Raw genomic sequence first — 14,342 nt, forward strand, 5'->3', positions numbered from 1 at the left:
CATGGGCAATCTTCAGGGTCCACAGAAGGGAGGCAGGAAACTGCTTTATCATCCCAGTGCCAACGCTTTGCTTTGGCACTCTGCAGACTGCGTGACTTCCTGTGCTGGGGAGCCTGATACTACTTCACTCAGAAACACTCCACACCTCCCCTTCCCCTTCAGCACTTTGGTTTCTGTTTCATGCTCACCTCAGCACAGAACATTTACAGAGAGACATGTCTCCTTCCTGAAATGCTATTTTCATTCCTTATATTTTTTCTTCCCTTCCCTGTTCTGAAGACTCACCAGGCACCATTCCTGTCAGCGCTGGAGTGGAGTAGCTGCCCTGTCCAGCAGGAGGGACATGCGGAGGGTATCCTGGGAGGGTTGTGCTTGCCAGCTCACGACCTGAGGAATCAAACCAACAAATCACCATGTGAGCATTGCAGCGAGAGGACACGGGTTTACATCTCCCCAAGCACCCCGAACACAGCCATGCATTTGTCATCACTATTCTGTGAGGACCAGCATGGGATTTCCAGCCTGGCAGGGAGGGCAGGCACAGTTCTGCTTTCTCTATAAGCTGCCACAAAGCTTCAACAAAGTGAGAGAAGGGAAGGGGAAAAGTAGAACTCTCTAGGGAGACTAATGCACTCAACTGAACTCCAGCTGCTTGCCCCTATTCCCAAATTCCTCCAAAGCTTAAGATTTGTAAATTCAGAAACAGTGAAATGGGAAATAACACTGATGTCTAATGACACTTTCCCAGAAAACTCTCTAGAAAATTACAGTGCACAGGTTGAGGCTGTTTGCCATCTAAAGACAATGGAGGACATCTCTTATTAAAGCAGTTAAAAAAACCCCAAACAAACCAAAACCAAAACAGAAACAAAACACAAGACATTAAAACAGGAAGGTAATTTAAAATACAGCTTGCTGTGGTGCTGTAGGGTGATGGCCCTGATAAGGCCTGATGGGTTGAGGGAAATGCCTCAGCCCCCCTGGAGAGATGCTCCAAGTAGAGGACAAAGGGCTTTCACACTGATAAGATTAACCAAAGATGGAGTGTTAAGACATAGCATGGCCTTCTTTTGTGATATCTTCAAGGGCCCACCTCACCTCGGGGCATCACCATCACCCTCCCAATAGATTGACTTAGCCACACAAACCACATGGAAGAAAAAAAAAAGGTATAAAAAGTGTTTGGAATTAAAACTCCAGTAGGAGAGGGAAATATGCCAGTGTCTCTGTGAGGGTAACTGCTGCAGCTCCTCTTGGAACAATGTAGGGGTGAGGAGACCACGTGCTTTCTATTTTTTCTAACTTTACTTTCTTAACTTTACTTACTTCCTTTCTCACTTTCTTACTTTATAAGCATTTCTTTTACTAAATGTGTTTTGCTACCTTAATACTAATAACAGTAACTTGCTTCACACTTTGCTACTTTATATTGGTTATTGTTTTTTACTATTCTTACTTTATAAGACCAGCTCTGTTTTGCTCTATAGTAACTTGCTTCACTTTCAAGGTGTAGTTTCTTTCTTTTTTCAACATGTATGTTGATAAGAAGCAGCTCTGCTCTTCCCTTTTGTTTTGTGTTACAGAGAGAGTGGTGTGCAAGGTATTTTATTGTCTTATGTTATTGAGAGAGTGTCTGGATAAATGTTTCAGGTGGCTGTGTTTTTAGTTAGTAGTTCTTTTGTTGCTGGTTTCTGTCTGTTGTGAAAATGAGATACATTGCTGTATTGTAACTTGAGTTCAGTGTGTTTGGCTCTGTAGAATGTGTTTTGTGCTGGTTTCTTTTGGGGTCTTTTATTATCAATTAAATACAATCTTGTAGCTGAACGTTATCACTGGCAAAGCAGAACCCACAATAACTGTCACATATTTGTATTAATAAATGTTATTTTGGGAGCTGTTGTGAGCGAAGTTCTTTTTTGGCTTAAGTGTGGCTTCACATTAGAAGTCAGAATCCCTTCCAACCTGTGTGCTGTCAGTTAAAAGATAGACAGTGTTGGGGAACATAAGGCTCTGATTCTCTAAAAGTGCTTATTGCTAATAATTTTCTCCCTGGCTGAAGTGAAGCTTCACATCAGAGGTCAGAACCCCTTCCATCCTGTGTGCTGTCAGTTAAAAGACAGACAGTGTTGGGTACATAAGGATCTGATGCACTTATGGCTAATAACTTTTAATTAATACAGTTAAGACTAGAAATCTTTGCATTTCTGTCTCCCTCCTCCCTTTCACATGACAGGTGCCAGCAGAAGGGTCAGCTTCACAAACATAGCCTGATGTAATGCTCTTTCCTTAAGCCACAGAAACATGGGGGTTTTTTTAATCAAGTACCTACAGGTCTTCCAGAGAAATAACCTCACAAACACAGACTCTGGGACATCCTGCATCTCTCTCTGCCCCTGGATCAGGGATCTGGAGTGCCCTGTCTTCCTTCACTCCCTTCCAGGAACAGCTCCCAGCACCTGTCACTGCTGGCAGAGCAAAGACAGGAGGTCAGACAGTGTGACTGTCACAGTGCTGCAGAAGTGACACCTCAATCCTGCCTGTAGTCTGGTCCCATACAGCAGTCCCAGGATAGTTGCTATCCCTTCAGGCTCCCACGGGGATTTCGGGGAAACTGCTGTTGACTGTGGTGTGGTCGTGATGGTCCAGAAGAAATGGATGCTCCTGTGACTTCACCAGGGAGGATCCATCCCTGATCTGAGGGGGAGTCCTGGGGCCCACTCATAGTCATCTGGACTCTCACAGCATCCTTGGGCAGATCACTTACCCAGGAATAACTGGCTTTCAAGACACATTCAGATGCCCTGCAATCCCCTCCCATTGTGAGTAGCACACTCTGGTACAGTGACCTGCCCCATCGATCCATTACCCTGGCACTGCCAGGGATCCCAGCAGCTGTCACATGGCTCCAAGGCTGAAGGGAAGGAGGACACCCTCACAGCCAAACTACAGCTCATGGGCAGAGACACTGCATTGCTGAGCTCTGAAAAGGTGAGTGTGCACCTCAGGTAAGAGGAAGAGACCCTGGGTGCAGGCCAAAGGATGAGTCTCTGGTCTTCCAGCCTCCAGAGGGCAGGGACCATTCTGGCTCTAGCTGGTTCCAAGATCCTGTTGGCCCAAAACAGCTTATTAGCTGAGAAAAACTCACAGTGAGTACACGTTCCTTCATCAAAACGTAGCATGTTGGATCAGCAAGAAAAGTAATGTGGCTTTCTTGATTTTACCACCATTGACTGGAAGAAATGCATAGATTCTGGCTTTCACTTTGTTTTCTGTAGGCATTTGTTTTTATGACAGCAAACTTTTTTCAGGTTTGCAGGGCTTGGAGAGGGCTTGGAGAGGTTGAAATTGAATGTTTTCCCAAAGGCCAAAATCTTATTTTTTAACTTTTTAAGTTGGTAGGGATTTTGATACACAATTTCATTTTGAGCTGATCTAAAAATAAAACTTTCAAATCTTCTTTTCCTGATATCTTCAAATAAATCAGACCTCCTCTGATGAGACAAGAGACAAGTACATGAGTTATTGCAAATTGCAGCTCACAATCCCCGGGTCATGGCCATGAAGGCCACTTTCCCCCTTGCTCTCAGATGAAGGGGTCTGTGTCGAAACTCCAGCATCACTGCAGTGATCTCTCAGCACATGACCCACTTTCCTCAGCACTCAATATCCACAAATTGGGATGCATGCTGTTCCTCTCAGGCCCTTCCTACAGAATATTTATGATGCATTTGCATCCTGAAAGAATTTAAGTTTCAAAACCATTGATTAATTTGGTCTCCAGTTCTAGGGAGAAGTTAGATCCCTTATGGAATGGCAACAAGAATTCTAATTATTCAGTGCAGGTAGAAAATGGCTCTTTTAGATTAAAATGTTCTCCCCTTGTCATTGCCCTGCTTCCTTCTCTCCTACACAAAATTAAACTCTGATTATGTCACCTCTGCAGCCTGGAGAAGGCAAAAGTATCTGCAATCTACCTAAATTAAGTCAAAGAAAGTAAGTTCACCTCCTGTGCCGGCAGGGATGCAGTTAAGAGCTGTCCCTAATGCAGACGAACACCTCACAGCCTGATTGCTGCCATCCAGGAGCTCTTCACAGACCCAGAAGGGACACCATGTCTTTTCCCTTCCTCAGTGACATGGTGGTGCCACAGAATAGCATGATGCCTCTTGTTCAAAAGGTGCTTTAGCCCAAACTGTTCCGTTCCAACTACTCCCCCACTCCTCACTTTTCAACAGCTATTAAGAAAATCTTGCAAATTATTTCAATATTTTGAAGTATTACAAATTTTCCACTTTCTCCAAAGCCACTGTCATAACCAGCACGATTAGCTTCACTGTCAAGGGCACCGAGCAACGTAACCACCATAGGGGACAGCACGAACAGTAGGATCTCTGCTCTTTGGTGAATCAAAGAAACACCATGTATAGTCTATTCCACAGGTTTGGGCTGGTTTCCATTACATCCCACTTCCAAACTTAATGTTCTGTCATTGGCTGATAAATCATTCTGGCATGGTCCCCACAGCCAGGCCTCAGGCAGGGCCTAGGATGGTTGGCCAAAAGTGACCAACAGCATAGCAGCATGTGCTCAATCCCACCTTGTCCTGTCTATTGCATCCAATGTACTTCCCCACAAAAAAAAAAAAAAAAAAAAAAAAAATTGAGCATGCCATCTATTCCAATACCCAATCACCTTCTGATTCTTCATGCAGAGTGTAGCTGGGTACTGGAACAGGCTTACATGGAAGTGGACACAGCACCAAGCCTGACAGAGTTCAATAATCATTTGGAAAGTACTCTTCAGCACATGGTGTGACTCATGGGGATGGTTCTGTACAGGGTTAAGAGTTGGACTCTATGATCCTTGAGGGTCCCTTGCATATTCTGTGATTCAGTGAGATTTTCCTGTCAAATTTAATTGCACTGAAATAACTGATTTAAGAGAAAAACACTAATTCACCTGGCACAAAGAAAGAGTAAGAAACAGCCTCTGCCCCAAGGTGTTCCTGTCCTGCCTGCATAGGCAAAATGGCCAAGAATAAATGAACACCTCCGCTTTAGCAGTGGGCCACAGAGACAAAGAGACAAAGGTCCTTCAAGACACACTTACTCCTAAATTTCTTTGTTCTATACTTTTTGAAGATTATTTTAGATGCCTAAAGTTGGAGATGGGGCACAGCCACCCCCTTTCTTTGCTGGGCTAATGTCATAGAATCATAGAATCTTAGAACTGATTGGGTTGGAAAAGACCTTCGAGATCATCAAGTCCAACCCTTGGGCCAACTCCAGTCCATTTACCAGATCATGGCACTCAGTACCATGTCCAATCTCACACAGGACAGAGCAAATAGTTGCCAGCTTCAGCCTATACAGAAGCTTACCTGGAGCAGACCCTAGCAGGATTTTCCAAGGCAACTACCAATTTCTTTCCAACAGCCTCTGCCAACACTTTCAATCACCAACTACGGAAATATCTAGCTGAGTCTTGCCTGGAGTGACCTTTCCATGGAGAAGCTGGTAGCCCCAGCAGCACCAGTACCTTCAGTGGCATCTGCTGACCTGAGACTGGCACATCTCCCTGACAGAGAGAGCACAAAGCAGCTCTGGGACTCATTCAACCTGGATCCCGTCATCTTCTTCACCCTGCTACCTCCTCCAGACTACCTCATGAAACTTCTTCATGTCAGTGGTGAGCACCTCCAGTGGGATCACCAGCAGGGCAACGGTGACCCATCTCTCATTCACCCCCAGAGGGAAAATGTCTTTGGGGGAGCACCAGTGATGGTTTATTATTTGGGGCAGTAGAGCAAATACCTCTACTACAGACACTCCTGCACATACACAGACACCACGTGCTCACTGCAGGGATAAAACGTTGTACATCGTTTCCAGACTTAGGCATGTCCTTGCCAGAATTCCTCCCACATTACTCCAAAAACCAGAATATGACAATAACACATAATAACAACATCAACTGGTACAGGGGAATTGGACAGTCAAGCCACATGTCAAAGTAGTTGGCTCTGCACACAGAAGATAGTCAATAAATGCTCATGCCTCCATTCACCAAGAGCTGGAAGCACTCACAATGAGAGCAAATTATCGTTTAGCAAAAAAAGTGCAAATAAGTAATTTTCTTCCATAAAAGAAATTTTGACACTAGCTGCAGGAGAGGTTAACATCACTCCCTGAACAGATGTGGCAAGCAGTGCTTGGGCATCAGAAAATGTCCCCATGGCAGGACAAGTTGCCTGGGACAGAGAGTAGCCTGTGGCATCAAAGAACTCTGTTGTCTCCAAATTGCGGGGGGGGGGGGGGGGGGGGGGAAGAGAGAGTAGTTTAGAAGCACTCCTCAGTTCATCTACCTTTAAGAAAAAATAAAAAGGTGGCAAAGAACATTTCCAAGTGCGTCTTTGTATACTACTCTGTGCAAATGTGAATCCAATTAACATCAGGTTTAACTAATAATGAAATTATCTCATTTTGCTATCAGCTCAGCTCTCATCCATGGCAGTAATTAACCACTGGGGGTTGTCACTCCCAGACACATGACACAAGGACTTCCCCAAGCTCAGGTGCTTCAAACCCATGCAGAATTCATTACCCTGACAGTGTGAAAACCCTTCACTTTCAATACCACAGGGCACCATTGTATTTTTTTCCCTTTATCTAACAGATTGGCAGTAACAGTGTGAAAGAAACAGCCCACTGGACACGTAATTAATTATAGCAAAGGATACATCAGAAAATGCAGGGAGTTCAGCTTGCTGCTGTCTCAGAGCCACTCTCTGCAGTAAGTGGGGTTGGTGACTTTCCTCTCTGAGATGCACCATGGTCTGCATTGAGGGAAGTCAAGACTTCACCTGCCACTCCACACTCACAGCAGGTGTGGGTTTGCCACCAGCTCAGGAGTATGGTCAAGGACGAGGCAGTGCTCTTCGGTTACTGGGGTACCCCCACCTTTCCAAAGTCAGAGGTTTGGCACCAACAGGTCAGCAATGTTAGACAAACCAGCCTGACAATGCTGGTGAATCCTGCTGCATTCCCACTGTCATTACAAGTATCACTACAAGGCATTAGCTCATCTCAAACAGCCAACCAAGGCAGCACAAACCTCGTGGCTGAAAATACCCAAGGTAGCACACACCCTCCATGGGAAACCACCCAAGGTAGCACGTACCTCACATCTTACCCAGCACCAGACTACTCCAGTAGCTGAGACCAGTGTCTCCCCAGGCTCCATCTCAGGTGCCCATACCCTCTCCATTCCTGCCAAAAGCAGCACAGAGCAGAGTCCTGTCCAACTCCACACACAGTCTGCTGCCTCATCTGACTCTTGTCTTTCCAGAAAACAATTTTTGAAAATGCAGGTTTACATTAAGAAAGCTGGAGATACAGAGATGTTGCCACACCAGCCCACAGAATCACACAAAAAGCTGGGCAGGTACTTCCAGTGCCATCCCATTCAGTCTGCGGTTCTACAGCCCGTAGCCCCACAGTCTCTGCATGTGAGGAATCCTGATGCTGGCTTCATGCAGGGATGCCACATAGTGAATGCTACAGGACATCAGCGGGATAAACCCCTTCCAAAGGGTCACCCCACTGGATGAACTTGGCTTTAGGCTGTACTCGCTCTGAAATGCCCTCATGTGGTCTCTAAGACCCCACCTTGCAATGGGAGGAGGATGGCACCCACCCTGAAGTCTTGTTCCTGGCCCTGTCACATGGCAGTGCCTTAGCCAGGTGCCTACAAACATCAGTGGCAAAAGAAGGGAACTGGATTGGTGCTGGTCTGCTGCCAGGACCCCTGGAGACCTCTAGTTGCTGCATAAGTTGCTCTCTCTGTTGTGGGCTTTGGCAGGCCCCCTGCCATGCTGGGCAGTGGGTATCCCAGACATGAAGGAGTTTTGGTGCCTTACAGTCAGGCATGCCACCACCTAACATCGCAGAAAACAAAACCAAGTTATTGGCAGAGACATTTTTGGGAAGCCACTTCATCACTGTGCAGCAAGCCCAAACTTCCAGCCTATCTCAGTTAAACCCATTACCAGAACTAATTTTTATTCTGAAAAATCCAGCTCCCACTTACAAAGCTGGTGTCTTGCCCAATGAAGAAGGCTTACGTCAACCTCGTTGTTTCAACTGTTATCCTAAAGAAAATATTTTGGTCAAATGCACAACCTGCTATCAGGAAAAGAACCTGACATGTTCAATCAACTGGCTCCTGCTCCCCTTGCCACCAGGGAACATGTGTGTCAACCAGGATGTGTTCAGGGCAGCAGCACAGGGCAATGGAATACCCAAACCAGAGAGTAGAATGTCTTAAAAAATATATTTGCTTTTATCATGAACGAAACGCTGCTCCACACTGAGCAAAACAGCAGCCTGATCATAACTGCCTTGGGTCCAGAGCCACTGAGCACATGACCAAAAGTGTCTCCGACTTTGCATCCCAACAATGCCTGCAGGATGGCATCTAACCACATTCTGCTGGGAAAGGAGATGTCAACAGTGCAGGACCCCAACACATTGAATTGCTGCTATTAATGAATAACTCCCCTCCTGTGGTCATCTTGCTCTATTTGTGGACATCAAACCCAGCGCGGTGTGCTTACTGTGATGAGTTACCTCTCCTGCACCTAATTAGAGGCAGATAAAACAGTGGTAACACACAGATCACCTGTAATGATTTTGCTGACTCGATTATTCTTCTGACAATTAGCTCTGACTGCCAAAGTCTCACAGGAATGTCAAAGTCTACTTCCTACAAAGCAGGTAATGTCACAGGTATGACCATGAAATCAATAATGAGGCACAGCTCTTGCAGAGGGCATCCAGGTCAGATGGAACAGCCCTTAAATTAAACATTGATAAGCAGAACACAATTATCCATCATGTTTAAGTGCCTGCGTGAAATTAGCAGCCAGGGAATGGCAGCAGTGGGGGAAAGATTAGAGAAGGAGGTATTGAAATGCGTAGTGTCCACCGTGACTGGGGCTGTAAGGGCTCACGACAATGGCACTGTAATCTGCTATCAAAGCCATAAAATTCAGATTAAGCACATTGCACTGAAACAGGGGCTGCATATGTGGGTCTATTTTTCTCATCAACTGCAAGGCAGAAGCAGATGGCTGGAGTCCAAAGCTGCCCTTTGTAGCAGGTGTCTCTGCTACTCTTCCTATTGACACAACTGCACTTTTATAAAAGAGGCAGAGCAGGAAAAAGAGAAAGGAAGGAAGAACAGTGCTTTCTGGCAAAGCAACAGTGCAGTGGGGAAGTACAGACAAATACTCCCATGTTTTCTATGATTTCTAAGCAAGAGTTCTGGGGCTAGAGTGCTCTGGCCTGACTACTGTCTCTTCTGGACAATCTCCTTTGGCTGCTGCTGCATTAAACTCCTGTCTTTTCTGTGCAGCCAACAGAGCTCTTGCACGCTATGAACAACTCAACGTTCCTGCTTCTCAAACTTTTTATGGTCAGTAGGACAAGAAAGTTTTGTTTGTAGAGCTGAGCTGAGCTGCATCATCATCCACTGTCAGACTCAGCACCCTGGGCTCACACCCCCCATGTTCCTTCCCCCTCTGTGTGTGTTTTTTTCCCAAGGTTTTTCTATGCCATGAAGGTACCTTGACAGTTTTCCTGCAACTGAGAGAGTTCTACACCCCTTCCCTGACCTGCTGCAGCTACCTGAGCCTCTCCTATCCCTGCCTTCCTAACCCTGCCCCCAGATGTGCTGTCCAATCCCCTCTAAATCCTGCCCCTATCAGGACCTTCCTAAGCCAGACCCCAGCCAGAAATAAAGTGCTTCCGACATGTTCTCCAATTCTGTGTGTGTCTGAATTATCTCGAGAGCAGTCCTCATCCTAGTCCCAGGAATCCACCTTGATCTTCAACGTCCACCTGGTTCTCTTTACCCTCCCGTAACACATTCCATGTTAGAGTTCCCCAGGTTGACCCCTTCATTCAACACACACACTTAGAGAGTATTGAAGGAGGCATCTGCATGAAGAGTACTGAAGGATACTCTACTCAGACAGCATGCTGGCAAGGGCCCACCCCCACCCTAATTCTTGTCTGGCCAACAATTAGCCACACACTAAAACGCATCAGCATAATTGAACCTTTCCCTGGCCCATGATAAGCAACACCTTTGTGCCTCACAAGGTTTCTCTTTGTCCAGAATAGTGTGCGGCTAGCAAGCCCACTGGTGGACAGGGCAGAGCCAGGCTTGGTTTGGCTGGGCCTTCAGTGCCCAACTCCATGTGTGAAGGGGTGTGGGGAAGTGTGGGGATGCATGGAAATGCATGGCAGAATGATGGAGAGGGTCTCACCACACTCCAGATAAACACTCCCACAATCCCATCTCTGGTGTTTTGTCTACCAAGGGGGCACAGAGAGGCAGGGAGGGCAAATGGAGGTAAGTGTAAGGATGATGAGATCTTCTGGGAAGATACACAGTGGTCTGGATCTGTTAAATCTCTTTTGTGGAGCCCTTTCCCTCCCACACCTGCCTGGAGAACAGAAGAGGAGCAACAGGTCACAAGCGTCATGGGGCACTCACTGCAGCTGAAGCAGCACCACGCAGTAGAGTGTCCTCTGTGGAGTCTGGGTCTGCCTGGCACAGCCCACAAATCCCACACAGGCACATGTCCCTTCACTGCTCCTGCATGCCTAAACCCTGGGAAGACCTCTGTTAATGAAGAGCACAGTGCCTTCCAAAAAGAGGGGACAAACAGTCACAACAGAGCATCTTTAGGCACACAGTGAGGAGGAGATGCCAGACCACAGACTTCAGATTCAGGGCTTTATGTCACTGCCAACTGAGACATTTTTAGATGAAACCATTACACTAAAAGGCAGAAATGCCCCCTGAAAACTTGAATTGTGGAACCCTGAAATTTATGCGAGGACAGAGCTGTTCATCTGGCCATTTTAACTCCAGAAGTGAGAGTTTCTGTGAAACACTCTGAAGATCCTAGAACATCTGAGTTTCCTTTAAAAAAACCTTCACACCTGTGATAGTTTTAGTTAAGCTTCAAACAACATCTGATTTGCAAGTTTAGAATTACTTTTCTGTGTAAAATTCAATATACTGAGGACAGATACCAAATGTGTCCCAAATAAAACCAAGAAGTGGACACTGTTCTGGGACAGTTTTACCTTATTTAGTACTTTCAGTTGTTAGAATTTCCTCAGATCTGAGGATTATGAGTGGAGTTTTTTTGTTTATTTGTTGTGCATTTGTTGGTTGGTTGATTGTTTTTAATAGGCAATAGACCTCAACGAGGTAAAAATACTGACTATTTTCACAGAACCCCTTCTCCCTCATCTTAGTTTCAAGTACAGCCCAGCATATGGTGGCAGCCACTGTATCTGCTATAACCAAAAGGAAGGCTGGACCCTGTGTGTGCTCAGCCCAAGACTGAACTCACATAATGGCACACGGTGGCACAAGGACCCAGCAACTCCAGGCTGGATAAGCCCCCATTGGCTCCTGGTCCAGGGCTTGGTCCCTCCAGCAGTGTGAAGAAGAAGCACCTCCCTGGATGCCAGGTTTCAGGAGCAGGGGAAGGCAGCTTGTCCTGGCCCTGGTAGGATGGGATCTGCTTGTAGTTAAAATGAGATCTCAAAGGTAAGACTCCACTTACATTGACACTTACACTGAAATTGACAGTTACAACTGGTTTCAGGTCTCCTTACACCTTCTCAGGAAAACAGCCTGAAATTGGTTCCTCTCCCCATGTATATTTTACAATGCAAGGCAGGAAGAGGTAAAACTGAGACAATTAGCATGTGGGAACTAATGAAGCAGCGTGAGGGAAGCAAAGCCAGCTTCCATGGGCTCTGGAAAGGAAACAGAGCACAGAAAACAGCCTAGAAGCACAGACGCACAAAGGTGTACATGGGACAGAGATATGCACAGGCTTGTCCTCCTGCTCTGGTCACACCACTGATGCCAATTACACACATCTGCAGTTTTCTCTCTTTTAAAAGGGATTCACTGCACAGTAACTGCTCTCCTTGGCATTCTGTGTTGATTTGGAAATGACATCAAGTATTGCCTTTGAAGGCAAAACCCCCATGTGCTTACTTATCTAAGAGACCAGTTAGCCTCCTCCTGTCAAATCAACATGTTTAAAGGGGAGAAAAAAGAAATCTCACATCAAAATAATGGGCTTACCACCATGGCAGGTCTTAGCCTAAAAATTTTTATTTTTTGGTCATTCATCATGCAGCGTAATTCATAAGAAGCAACGATGTGAAAGTTTAAAATAGAAATAATAAAACCAACTTTAAATAATTTAGAATTAAATAAACACAAAAGAAAGTAAAATTGAAAGTCAAAATATAAAATAACAATCCTAAAATAAAACACATCTTCCTGGTAAAATGCAGAACATGTGAGTCTGGCTGTTTTCCTGCTTCTGTGTAACATGCTCCTACATTTCATATCACCTCACATCTCTGGTCTGAACAGCCTTACAGTCCTCACAACCAGTGCCAAATTAAAGATGAGGTTTTTTCATCCCATTATTTCTAAAACGTACTCTAGCCAGCATGCTACATTCAATGAATGAAAGAAGTAGGAGAATTAAACCACGCAATGAAACAGCTTTCTGACGAATAAAGCTATGGAAATTTTAGGCTCCATTTACTTCTCAATCTAATTTTGCCCTCCAATGCACATTATGTCTGAAATGGGATCTCATGTGGTTTGATCAGTGCTCTTAACGCATACAGAAGCAACATATTCCCTTTATTATTGTTTCCCTTCTGCAGCACAGCAATACTTCTAATAAGAGCAGCACAGCAGGCTCAGTGAGACTGTCTCCACAGTAATCGCTGTGCTGCTGCAAAGATGCAAGATGACCAAGAGGACTGGCACCTTGAAAAGTTTGTCACTTGGGAGATCCCTCTTTCTGCAAATGCACAGCTACCTGTTCAATGCCCCACAAAAATCATGAAGGAGACTAACCTATTAATAGATGTTTAAATAAAGTATTTTTACCTTTTGTTTCCTTTCCTCTGTTTGAATTTTTGTAAATGCCCAGAAGCTGTTTTCTAGCCTGTCTTTGAAATTGAGAACACTAGAAAGAAAGTACCATCAATCTGTGAAGAATTACAAACTCCTCTCACTGTAACAGGACTCCAGACACTGGAACTACAAGTGAAAAAAAACAAACAGCAGCAGTTGTAGTATAAAAAGCAGAGCACTGTTAGCAATTTACTGTGGTGTCATGGATGCTCCCAAAAACTAATCAATGTGTAGGGGGAGACATGGCATGACTGGCATCCAACCTCTCCCTCTTCATGTAATGGAAATCCGCAATGTTTCCAACCCTACATGTTCAGCCCATTTAACAAATCCCATTAATCAGTTAAGAAAATGGACACACATGGCAAAGCCAGCCCTGGGGAGTGGTCCAACACACTTCTCAGGTCCAGAGCCTTGGCTCAAGCTGGGAGCTGCCCTTGGGACAGACAAGCTGTTCCCAAGGTAGAGAATTCTTCAGTAGGGCTCAGACCTTAAGGTTTCACTGCAAAGACCTGACCAAAAGCCCTTGCTGTCCATAGACAACTCAGAGGCAGGAGCACAGGCAGCTGCCTTGTTGGTAGCAGCCCATGAATCCACCTCTGGTACCTTCCTGAGCACCAAAGCAGTGCATGAGGAAAAACCAAAGATGTCCCCTCCACCACTGTCTGCTGCTATGGCCGCTACATGAAGGACATCTGAAGATATTGCTGAACTGGTATCCCACCCTCTCTAAGCGGGACTGCCACTAGCTGGAGGTACTGGGCTGTGACATGAACTACCTGAAAAGGCCCTGCTGGTACAGGTGTTGCTCCAGAGCATCCGTATGACACTGATACGATGTATGATCTCAGGCAGGGTAGCCCACCTCCTCCTCCCAGCCTGGCATCTGGGGTTATGCTGCCCCCCAGGTCCGCAGTGGAGACACAATGGCCTTGGGAGGGTCCAAGAATCCAGGCAAGCCTATGTTGGCAGGCTGCTGAGCCCTGCATGACCTGGTGGGCTGGGATGGCACTGTCAGGGAAGGGGCCTCATGCTCCGCAGCCATATGTGGCAAAGCAGGTGGGCTGACTCCGAGAGGCAACTGGGCAGGAAAGGAGGACATAGGTTTCCAGACACCTCGCAAAGGACAGCAGTGACATCCAGAGGGCTTTTGAAAGCAGTGAGAACAGAAGGAAAAGCCCATGCACAATGCAAACCTGTCTCGTTGAGAATCCCTTTGGTTGCAAACCAAAGCAGTGAAGCCCCTCAGCAGTGCCCACCCCAAGGACTGACATGTGCTGGCAGGACGCATCACCACCTGAGGCTGT

At 45.9% G+C, this 14,342-nt stretch overlaps 1 protein-coding gene across 6 annotated transcripts in view; it reads right to left on the reverse strand.

The window, feature by feature from the left end:
- PAX5 (paired box 5) overlaps positions 1–14,342 on the reverse strand; it is a 141,688-nt gene that overhangs the window by 43,705 nt on the left and 83,641 nt on the right. For all 6 annotated transcript variants that reach the window (XM_071580929.1, XM_071580927.1, XM_071580928.1 and 3 more), the window contains one exon: positions 286–387. In XM_071580929.1, coding sequence (XP_071437030.1) covers positions 286–387 — 102 coding nt within the window. The remainder of the gene's footprint in view (positions 1–285; positions 388–14,342) is intronic.

This window comes from Pithys albifrons, chromosome Z (assembly GCF_047495875.1).
Source record: "Pithys albifrons albifrons isolate INPA30051 chromosome Z, PitAlb_v1, whole genome shotgun sequence".
Classification (NCBI taxonomy): domain Eukaryota; kingdom Metazoa; phylum Chordata; class Aves; order Passeriformes; family Thamnophilidae; genus Pithys; species Pithys albifrons.